This window comes from Harpia harpyja, chromosome 19, assembly GCF_026419915.1.
Source record: "Harpia harpyja isolate bHarHar1 chromosome 19, bHarHar1 primary haplotype, whole genome shotgun sequence".
Taxonomy (NCBI): Eukaryota; Metazoa; Chordata; class Aves; order Accipitriformes; family Accipitridae; genus Harpia; species Harpia harpyja.
This window is the reverse complement of record NC_068958.1, coordinates 22,218,140-22,229,260: the sequence shown is the minus strand read 5'-3', so window position 1 is coordinate 22,229,260 and position 11,121 is coordinate 22,218,140. Positions and strand designations below refer to the sequence as shown.

Below are 11,121 nucleotides of genomic sequence, written 5' to 3'. Positions count from 1 at the left end.
AATGCCCTGCATCCACTTTGCCTCTTTACCCCAGGGGCAGGCGGGGGGGGGCACAGGCTGCTGTGCAAACAGCCCCCACATACCCCTGCACTGCGCTCAGGGAATAGCAGCCCTCTGTGCCTAATCAAGCAATGATTACTGAAGCACCTCTTTCCTTCACTATAGATAGGACAGAATTATTAAAAGCCAGACACAGCTGTCATTACAATTGCAGCTTTATTATGATCTCATGGAGGAGGATTACTGGCCCGATCACAAGATGCATGCTAACAGAGCGCTTCCCTTTTACTGGATGTTGCAGAAAAAATTCAGCCTTTTTTTTCTTACACTTTCATTTCCAACAACTGCTCTTGGTGCACACACAAAAATGCAGCGAGCGGCACCGCCGTGGCCTCAGATACATCTGTCCTGCTTGGGAAGAAAACCTGGCATTTTTGTTTTGCTGGAAGACAGGCTTTGAAGTTTTCTTCATTGTGCCTGCACTGAAGGTCACAGCTAATCAGGCAGTTAAGTGCTTGTTCACAATAACGAATGCAACATATATGAACAGAGTAGCAATGGGCTACACTGGATTGCAGCTGAAGAGGTGCAGCAGCTGTGGGGTGAGTGCGGGTCAGTGGCTCTTACCATGTTCATGCCTGTCTGTATGGCCTCTGCTCGGCTCCAACAAAGGTTTACTTTCCACTCAGTTCCTTTCTAAACTGTGCACTTGTCAGTATAACAAACATATCTAAATGCAAAGCTTTGAAATGTATAAAGGGATGTACAAACCTAACCCAGGGAGGTCTGACAGAAGGAGCCAGAAGTCACTTTCTGACTCCCCATATGACCAAATCTGTTCCTTAGCTGATTGGTAAATTTTGTTCTGGCTACTTAAGTATTAGCACAAATTACGAAGTCATAAAAAATCCTCAGTCAGCATGATTATTCAACACACAAAGAGGACGGTTTTTATGATACCAGTGATGACAGTCAGCCGTATGCTGTGCTTTTTAGCTCCCTTTCAAGTTTCTGGATCTCCAGGTACAGTTTCTGGACTTCCAGCAGAGTTTTCAGTTCTGTCAGAGGAACTCCACACTGGAAAGCTTCACTATTTTGAAGAATCTTCTCACACGTATCACGCTTTTTCTTTAAAAGAACCAAAACAAAGACAGAGGGCATGAGACTGCTGCAGGGACCTACGTGCTGAGCATCCCCCTCCTACCGCAGCCCCTCGATCAGGCCAGCCCTCCTGTAACGAAGCAACCCCATTCATGAAGTTGGACCAGTGCTATTCCAGCTTGTAAATGGGGCAAGATACAGACAAAGCCTGGGCAGGTGGTGGTACTTACACATGTGGGTGGTGGTATCCAAGTGCCCTTAGCTGAGCAGGTAGATTTTGAGTTTACTGCTGAACGGCTATTACGTCCGCAATAGAACAACAGAGTTTCATTCACCTCGTACCATAATTTAACAGGGGAAATCACTAGCATCTCCTGTCTTGAGGGTTGGGAACACTGAACTGAAAGAAAAATGCATGCCAAAAAATAATGTAATGGTTGGAGTTGGAAGAGAAAACGCCCTGCCAATTCCCCTGTCGCTGGTGATTCAAGGGAGCAGCACCCTTGGCCTATGCAAACCAGCTGCAGGGCATCTGCCCGGGTCTGGTACCCACCTGGCTGGCAGGTGGGCAGGGGAGGGTGCCAGGCGCCGTCGGCCAGGCACCGGCTCTCAGCATCGCCGTGCAGCACGAAGCCTTCGTCGCAGGAGAACCGCACGGCCACCCCGTAGGGAAACGTGAACCTCTGCGGAGTCATCCTTCCCCTCTCGACCGTGGGCTTGGGGCACCGAACCACTGCGGGGAGGGAGCGGAGATGGGAGAGGTGGGTTTGGCTGCTGCCCTTGCCCAGGGACAACGGGGAGCCAGGTCCGGCGGGGCAGAGCCGCTCTTCCTGATGCTCTCTGCATCAGTTTTACACTCAAATGCGAGAATTGACCCTCAGCTGCCTGCAGCAGCCCCCAAGGAGACGGTACCAGTCCCTGGGGTTACTGAGCAGCTCCTGGTGCCGAGACCTTCGCACAGGAGCTGGAGGAGCTGCACAGTCATTAAACCGCTCTGCTTTTGGAGCTCCTGAACCAGGGCAGGTAACAGGGCTGGGGCTTAGCCCCAGCATCGTACCCAGGTCTTGGCTTCAGTCTGACCCCGTACAGGAGAAACGACTCACCCCTGCACTCCGGGGCAGGTCCGCTCCACGCCAGGTTCACCCCGTCGTCGGAGGTGCAGTAGATGGAGGCGTCCCCAATGAGGGACAGACCCTCCGCACAGCTGTACGTCACCTCTGCGCCGTAGGGAAACTGCTCCGTTCTCAAGCCAGAGTGCTGCCCGTTGATGATTTGCGGAGGGGGGTCACAGACTGGGGAATAACAGGAATTGATAAGAAAAGAAATGCGCAGTTATCATACTCAGGTGAGAATCAAAACTGCTTCTGGGAAATCAGTACAAGAGTTAACTTCATGTTTGTAGCGCGGCGAATTCACATGAAGTTGCTGCCTGGCTTCTTGCCTCTTACACCAGCTCAAGGCACCCACTTCTTGCTCAGCTCCCACCTGGGTCACATCTCCAGGGAGAGGACACCTGAACGCTTTCAGCCCATGAGCCGGTGATCATCATCCCGTTCCCAGAAGCAGATGCTGAAGGCAAGTTACCTTCTGAGTGCTGTTTCTGAATACTGATGCACGAGATCTCTTCTCGGCACTGTTACACATACCTTTATCACAAAACGGTAATGGGGGAGCCCAGCTCCCATTATCCTGACACTCGGTCAAGTCCCGGCCCCTGAGGACGTAGCCCGTGTCACATTCCAGCCTCACTTGGGTCCCAACTGCGTAGTCATTTCTGCTTCTGTAAACCTCTCTTCCATGAGCAGTATCTGGCCTTGGGCAATGATGTTCTAGAAACAATGGAGAATAAAGGACATTGTGTATTTTCAGAAAGAATTCCAGGGAAGATTCTTTCTATGGAGAAGACAGTTATCAAGAACATCTGAACCCTGGGAAAAAAGGTGACTATCGTACAGATGCAGGTCTCAACACTTCCTTTGTAACTACAATCACGTTTTTCTGAGGCCATTAGGAAAGGCACATGCTGCAGAGCTGGATCCATGCCCAACCGAGCCGAGCCTCAGGGCTCTCAGCACCACGCACCGTTATCGTCCCAGGGACTGCAGCCCCCGCTTTCCCACCGAGCCGCACTCGTGAGGTTGCTGAGCACCTCACAGGCAGCCTTAGGGCCAGGACAAGCAATCGTCCGTGCTCTAAGGCTGGCTGTCCTGTGAGGTGGAGCAGGCTCTTTCCTCCTGGCAAGGTTTTCCTGAGCTTTTGGGCTCAGGCTGCTTCCAGCAGCTTGCTGGTATTGCTGTGGTGCCCCATTGCTAGGTTATTAGTTTCAGAAGTGTCAGTTATTTATGCGGTTGCATTTTCTTCTGAGAGGGGAAATGCATTGAGAATATCCTCTGCTCCCAAGCTTCATGTCAGCAAACCAGCCCAGCTGTTGTCCAAAGCATAAACCACATCCCCTTCCAGCTGGGTAAATGTCTCCCAGGCTTCTTAGGAACCTCCTAAGCCTTTAAAAGCTACCAGCACCCAACCCTTTGCATCCCACCTCCCCAGACACCAGCTCAGCCCCCTGCCCATACAGCAAACCACAGGCAACATAATGATCCATCTGGATCTTTTGCTGCCTATTTCTTCCAAGTTAACACAGGAGGACTAGATCCGGGGATACATGGCAGTGGAGCAAAGTTCTCCTTGGCTGCTACTACTACCATCATCTAAGGCCACAGGTAGATTTTTCTGTGAATGTCAGCAGACAACTACGCTGTACAGAGTGACCCAAACCTTTGCGGTCAAAAATAAGTAGTCGCCAAGTCAACATGCTTCACCAACTCTCACCTACCTTGAGTGCACTCTAGTACTTCTGGATCCCATCTACCGTCAATTGAACACTGAAGGACAATGCTATTGCCATGACCTTTGAAAGCATAGCCATCATTACACATAATTTCCAGTCTGTCTCCATACGCATAATAGTTTTTTTCTCTCCATGCATGTAAGAGCTTTCCATTCCTGACATCTGGATTTGGGCAATGAATTCCTGAGAAATGCCAAATATTAGCAAGTGTGAAACCACAGCAAAGCCATCTGGATGACAGCAGATTTGTGCTTTGTAAGACAAAGACGCATCACAACGCTAAACCTGCCCGAACACCGTCCCAGGGCGCTCCTGGGGGACGGGGTGTTTGCAAGGAACTCTGCAACTGCAACCTCCCCTTGGATGGGGCAAGGGGCCCTTGACACTGACAATGACTTTTTCCACAGGTTCAAGGGACTAGAAAGCACAGCCGGTAAATAAAGCAAAGAAAACTCTGTGGCTGGAGAATAAATCAAAGGAGTTCAAGAGTCAGAGCAAAGACCAGAGATGTGCCAAGCTGTCCCCCCAGAGCATCCCCCCTCTCTCCCCCACCCTGCGATCTGCACAACAGCAAACCACATACAGTCTCTTCATTCAGTAATAATTTTGCCAAATCACAAGGGTAAGTAAGCCAAAGGAACATACACTTACTTTCGCAAGGATGTGGAGTTTCAGACCATGTAAAATCCGGCAGACACTTAATGTGCCGCGTATTTTCTCCCGGGCTGAACTGATGGCCCTCCTTGCACTCGTAGGTGATGATAGTATCCACAGGAAACAGATTTCCAGCAAGTTTTGCTTTAAAAGCATTATGCACATCTGGAGGATCATCACAGCTACCTAGGAATGAAATACCAATTTAGGGACATTGCCAGTGATAAACCAGTGAGGCCCATGATGGCATGTAACATAAGGGAGAGAATTTGGGTGAAAATCATGGGCTCACATTGTTCTTTCTGAGATGCATTTAATCGTCTGAGTTCAGTAATGCTAAAGAGTGAACGCAAAGGAGACAAATGAAAACAGACCAATAATTTCAGAATGCATGGTAATTTTCACTGTTACGAGATGTAATTTCTAATAAAGTTTATACTATCTGAGGCTCTACCAACAAACTTTAAAAATATTAAATATAGAAAGGTTAATTTAGTCCCTTTGAATTCTACTGAGAAACGCTCACCAGCTTGAATGGGACAAAGCTTTAGTCTCTATGGCCCCACGTCATAAATTCCTAAAGTCACCTTTAGTGCTACAGAGACATTAGCCAAAAAAAAAAAAACCAAACCCAAAAGCTAAATCTTGGCGCCATCACTTTCATGACCTACTGCCTTCTCAGATGGGTTGGAACTTCGCTGAAGCAAAGCTGCTGGACGAGGTGGAGCAGCGCTCGGTCCACCACACTTACTGAGCTGACAGAGCGGCAGCGGAGGGTCCCAGAGGCCGTTTTCTTTGCACGTGGATGTTTCGCTGCCGTTCATGGTGTAGCGGAAGTTGCAGTCGAACATGACGGTGTCTCTGTAGGTGTACTCGTGCCGGTACCCGCTCAGCAGCTTCCCGTTCTTCACGCTCGGAAACTCACAGTTAATCACTGCGTCAGGGAAACGCCACCGCTTAGGAAATCAGCAGTTAGGCTCAAGAGGGGAGATGAGGGTATTAAAAACATTCTCGTAGCATGAGACGTGTTCACCAAAAAGGCTGAAAATGGACATGACGAGGTAGCAGGCTGGCGTGATATTTTTGAACTCCTTACCCCATATTACAGCGTTTTTTTATTTCACGCTTTTTATTAAGGCTAAGTGTAAAAAGAACATAGGAAAGGCAACAGGTGTCACAGCAGGTTTCCGAATTCTTTGCAGGCGTTATGTTTTACACAGGCTGGCAGGCAAGATGCATCGTCTGGTCTGCAAACACTAATAAAATCCCACTCCCACACCCCCTGCTGACTTGGTGACTGTGAGCAGTCACGGTCCCTGCGATGGGAGATCCTAATTCCTGTTAACTGCTACCAAACTCAGAGGGTCTCATCTGCAAGACGTGATTCCAGCAACATAAAGGAGAGAGACAGCTCCAAAGAAGAAAACAGCTCTAGCAGACCGGGCAGTAGGCAGCGGGGAAGGGGCTGCGGCTGGTGCTGCTGCGGTTTGCAAGCGCGCAGCTCACCCCGTGCATGGGAGCAGCTCACCTTTGCACTCTGGGGCTGGCTTGTTCCAGACACCGTTTATGTTATCTGTGGTTGTACAGAAAATAGAGGCATCTCCCACCAGTGAGAAAGGTGTCTCTCCCCTTCTGACAGTGTGGCACCAGTAAGTGACAGATGCTCCGTATTCAAAGAGCTCTTTGTCAGCTTCGCTGTGCTCTCCATTAGCTATTTGTGGAGGTGGTAAACATGGTATTGCTGGGGAGGGAGCGGGGAGAAATGGTAGAGGGAGGGAAGAACAAGAGAGAAGGAACTTAATTAGTTTTGAACCACAGGTCTGGTAAGAAAAATGTTGAAACACGAGGTGCCAGAAGGGTCAGAAATTAAGGGCAGGTCTCAAGGGAGTTGCAGCCAGCCCACAGGCAGTGGAGCTCTGACCCGGGCACCGAGTGGTTTTGGGATATACCGGTCTTACGTGCAGCTGCCTTACTCCCAGACAGTGAATAATTTTTTCTGCAGGATGACGCAGGAAGAAAAACACAAAGAAAAAATGTCTTTCCAGACTCCACCATGCATTGAACTGCTGAAATCCTCAGCAGGGCAACACAACTGCTTCTTTATCCAACCCCAGTAACATTTAAGCAGTAGACCAATTAAGGAGCTGTACTTACGCTCACAGATGGGAATATCTCTGTCCCATGTAACAACCCCATTTTTAATCACACATTGAATTTGAGCATTTCCAACCAGTCTGTACCTGTGTGAAACAGGGGAGAGGAAATTAATTGACAAACTCAGTTTTGATGTATTACCTTTAACATCACCATCAGGATGGTTTTGGTTTCCTTATCATAATTACAGCTGATCAGAAATTGGCCATCAATGCCATTTTTTTTCAATGACACACTGGCTTTTGACAAAAGCATTTTTAAATAAAAAAAAAAATTACATGGTTTCTAAGGAAAAAAGTCTACTTTATCAGCCAGATGTAGCTATCACTACAGCTCTGAGTTTAGTATTGATGTATTTTCTTAAAAAAGATACTGAAACATTGGAAATGGATTAGAAAGGGCCAGGAGAGTGAACTTGAGCTCAGGAAGAACTGCCTCAAAGTATGAGGTTAAGAAAACTCAGTCAGTCTTAAAGCTCTCAAAGGAAAGCTTAAAAGATATTTCAATCACTGTCTGCAACTACCTACACGGGTAAGGCTTCTGACAGCACAGGCTTTAATCGAGAGGGAAAAGACTTCAGAAAAATGGCTGGGGAAGAAAAGGACCCGTGCCCTGAGTGCTTCTGGCTTACCCAGTGTTGCAGGTGAAGCTCGCTGTTGAACCAAAACTGAACTTTTCTGCTGGGACAAGTCTGCCGTTGGCCGGCTCCCCAGGGTAGGCACACAGTTTTGCTGGGGGACAACAGGAAAGGAGTTAGTTCTTATTTCAGTTTCTTGAAGAATTGGGAAAATGCAGCAGGAAAGCAGAAGACTCCTCCAAAATTGAGCAAGGGGACGGACCAGAGACCTCCAGATTTCTCCTCCAACCCTAAATTATTCCATAGTTCATGATGCTGTTAAGACTTGCATCGTGACCTGCAGCCAGCCTCTGCAGTCTAAGTGGGGTTTTGCCGTAACCCTGGCAAGCACAGCAGTGTTTCTTCACAGCTAAAGGATTCTCCTACTGCAAGTCTGAAATACTTTTTTGAACAGAGTTACAAAGTGCCCGAGCAGAACATCCTTTGAGTCAGCAACTCAACTGAACAGCCAGCATCAAAGCAGATTTCAGCTTTTGCCATCATTACCAGTACTTAGCGGAATACAACTGGTGCTTCACGTCAGGTCACTCATTTCCCACCATCCCATGAGGTCACTTTGGATACTGCTCTGACAAAACGAGCTGATTGCATCAGCAAATTAAAAAACAAAATCAAAAGTCAACCCAAAATATACTCACGTATGCAGATATCCTGTTCTGTGCCGTACCACCTACTGTTCCTTCCACAAATAAGGATGTTTCGGGCATTAACATTTCTAACGTAACCTGGACGACAGACGTATTCCACCTTTGAATTATGGGAAAATGAGGTAATGCCTTGGTATTCCTCTTTGAGTTCTGCAGATGGGAAACGTGGCGGAACATTGCAGACACCTACCAATGGAAACTCCATCAGAAAGACACCGGGAGGAAAAGCAGTGGGCGTTCAGGCCTGATTTACTCTGAAGGTCCAGGTGAGGACACTTCGGTGGCCTTAAAACTCCTTAAAGCTAGAAGCAAAGAGGACAAGCACAGTCTGTGATGGGGGATGGCTGAGGCTGGCAGGGACAGGGGAGGAACATCACCCCCGGTGGTCCTCTGTCCCTCACACCTCATCCAGCAGTTTCAAAGGCTGGTCACAAAGTCCAGATTAACCATTTCCTCTCCCCAATTAGTATAAACCATTGCACCTTTTTCAGCTGGAATAATTTTACATCTGTTTTACACAGAAAGGGAAAAAAAGGCAAAGGAAGATGGATTCTGATCACAAAGATTTACAATGTTCTCAAAATGCAAAGGCTACGAGGAAAAGAGAAGGATCCAAGTCTTGTGAACCCCAGGAGAAGTTTTTCCTTTGAGGGATCTTAATTCATCCCGATGGACTTGCTCCCTCCTCGTGTTCACTTACTCTGGACAGCCACAACAGCAGCAGCGAGGAATAACCCAAGGACAGTGGTGCGATCCGTCTGTCTCCCCAGCTCCAAAGCTGGCATCTTTCTTTATTCCAGCCTCCCTGCCTGGAGAACCCACAGAAATTACTGCATTCTTTTTCCCAGTCAAAAGTATCTGTAAAAATAGCATGGGGGTATTTACAGTCAGGATAACCATAGCTCATATAGACAGGTCTCATTTCTCCACCCCTAAGCAGTTCTTACAGTTGTGGCTGGGGACCAGAAGCTGCAGGAGCTATTGCAATACTCAGCTCCTCTGCGGGCTCCTCTCTGGCCAACGGGACCGATACCCAGTGTGGAGGAGCTGGGATGCTGGGGCAGAGCTAGATTTGGGTGAGGAAGGCTGGGTCCAGCAGACCAGACCCAGAGACATGAAAATACAACGTAAACAGGACAACTGAGAGCAGATATTAAGCAATTTCCATAGGCTTTATTCCACTCGTCTCATTTATTTGCATTTTTGGGAATGCAGCTTTTGATTACAATTTTAAAATAAAATTTGAAAAAAAGAAAAAAAAGAAAGACTAACAGCTCCACTCTAACCATAACATAAATGCCTTGTAGCTCTTCAGGTTCCACTTAAAACCACTGTATTGCCAACAGTGTTCTTCCCAGCCAACCAGCCAAATTAATACCTGCAGGGCCATGAGTTTATCTATGCCTTCTGGAAAAAGCCCCCTGAAACTTATCTTATGGGTAAAACATTTTGTTTTAGTAACAAATCTCTTGGAAGCTAATTCATAGTCAGATGAAATCCTGCTGGAGTCACTACAGTTCCCTAACAATAAATTACATGCAGAGAGAGAGCAAAGTATCTAACCAAAAAGATACATCAGTTTTGTGCAAATTACATTAACTAGAGTAAAGCTATAAAGCATACAAGTCATTCAGGAGACCGAATTGCTTTACAAAATGGAATTTAAGTGCAACTTGGACTTATCTGGCACCCCTAGAGATCAGCAAGAGTCCTCTCTGACTTTGTTATCCAGGATCATCATTTATGAGCCTAAATCTTCCCAATGTTATGTACGCTCCAAGTGCCTACCTTCCTCCTGGGAATGAGAGAGTCTTTCTTGATGCTCCCACCCTAAACCCAACACTTCTTGTGGCTGTTTCATTTCTCTAGCTTTCCTTCAATCCTTGTTACAGCTCTCGGTTTAATTTGATTTAATTTATTAATCTTTGCACCTGCTAGAGTTGCAAGAAAGCTCCAATCCAGTTCCGAAGAGCAACATCACCTAAAGCTGTATTGCTCAAAGCCGTCTTACCTGGAGGTCTGGCAGCAGGAGATGGAGACACCCGGACTCTTCAGCTCTTGCAAGACAAAGCGATGACTGTCCTCACCCAGCCCCCGGCTCCAGGCACCGCAGCACTAAAGGAGGACTTATCTTCTCATACACCCACACACAGACATGGCTCCATGCAGAAAAGTTTGAATTCTGCAGACGCCAGAGTTGTGCCAGTTGACCCATAAATCATTAACTCCTTCTCTAAGCAAGAAGGAAGTAGTTTATTCAACCCACAAAGTGAAACACTAGAAAACTGAATGCAACCCAAGCAGATGTCGAAATTGTTTGTTTTCTGTGTGGACCTGCCAACTCTTTGCTGAAACGATCCTTGCTGAGCAGGACGCTGCCCGTTCCACCGTGCAGCAACAGCACCCGGCCTGTGCCGGTCCCCAAGCGATGCCCACGGACCCTGGGGACACTATGGGGACCTCCTCAAGAGGACTGCTTCGCCCTGGGGCATGTCAACCATGAGCTCATCCCTTCTGACCTCAAAAGCCTCTGGCCAGCATTCAAAATATGGTTTCTTCAACCAGCTCCACTTAATCCCACAAAAACACCACTGGCAGGAGCTCAGCAGCACACAAGGTCCCAGGGAGCATCACTCGGAGCCGAACACCCGTGTCCACGATGGGAACCCAGCCGCCCTTCGTCTCACTGAAAGCTGTTCCCCAATCCAACTGGCACTGGTGGGTCATTTTCCAGTAACGAGAGTTTTGGCCAAAGTTGTAACCATTCGCTCCTTTTGCACTTTGGCTGCCCGGCTTCATCCAGGCTTGACTCACCATCAAGAACCTGGCAATGGCCTTTTTACCCCAGGTTGTGCTTCTCGCAGGTATTGGTGTGTTCTGCCAAATCTGAGGGGTTTTGCTGGAAAAATTTAACATGTCCCTACACTGAGCAGGATATATTACCTTTCTGAAGTTCACCTGAGTCTATGCCAAAATGCAATGAAACAGATTTAGTTCTTACTCTATAAAACACAGCAGAAGGCTGCCTGCCCTCGCCTGACGAGCAGGGTCTTGCTCACAACAAGCCCCTTGTTACTCCC

The 11,121-nt window shown here is 47.7% G+C and overlaps 1 protein-coding gene across 1 annotated transcript; it reads right to left on the bottom strand.

Moving 5' to 3' along the window:
* Positions 1-197: 197 nt before the first annotated feature.
* On the bottom strand, positions 198-10,211 carry LOC128154667 (C4b-binding protein alpha chain-like). The gene is made up of 14 exons (XM_052815608.1): positions 10,053-10,211; positions 8,742-8,899; positions 8,033-8,227; positions 7,389-7,488; positions 6,758-6,843; positions 6,132-6,344; positions 5,355-5,537; positions 4,601-4,789; positions 3,935-4,132; positions 2,748-2,930; positions 2,205-2,393; positions 1,655-1,834; positions 1,332-1,501; positions 198-1,128 (listed from the first exon to the last, which is right to left on the bottom strand). Exons 2-14 carry the CDS (start codon positions 8,824-8,826, stop codon positions 973-975), a joined length of 2,127 nt encoding a protein of 708 aa, XP_052671568.1. The 5' UTR covers positions 8,827-8,899; positions 10,053-10,211; the 3' UTR covers positions 198-972.
* Between the last annotated feature and the right edge of the window lie 910 nt (positions 10,212-11,121).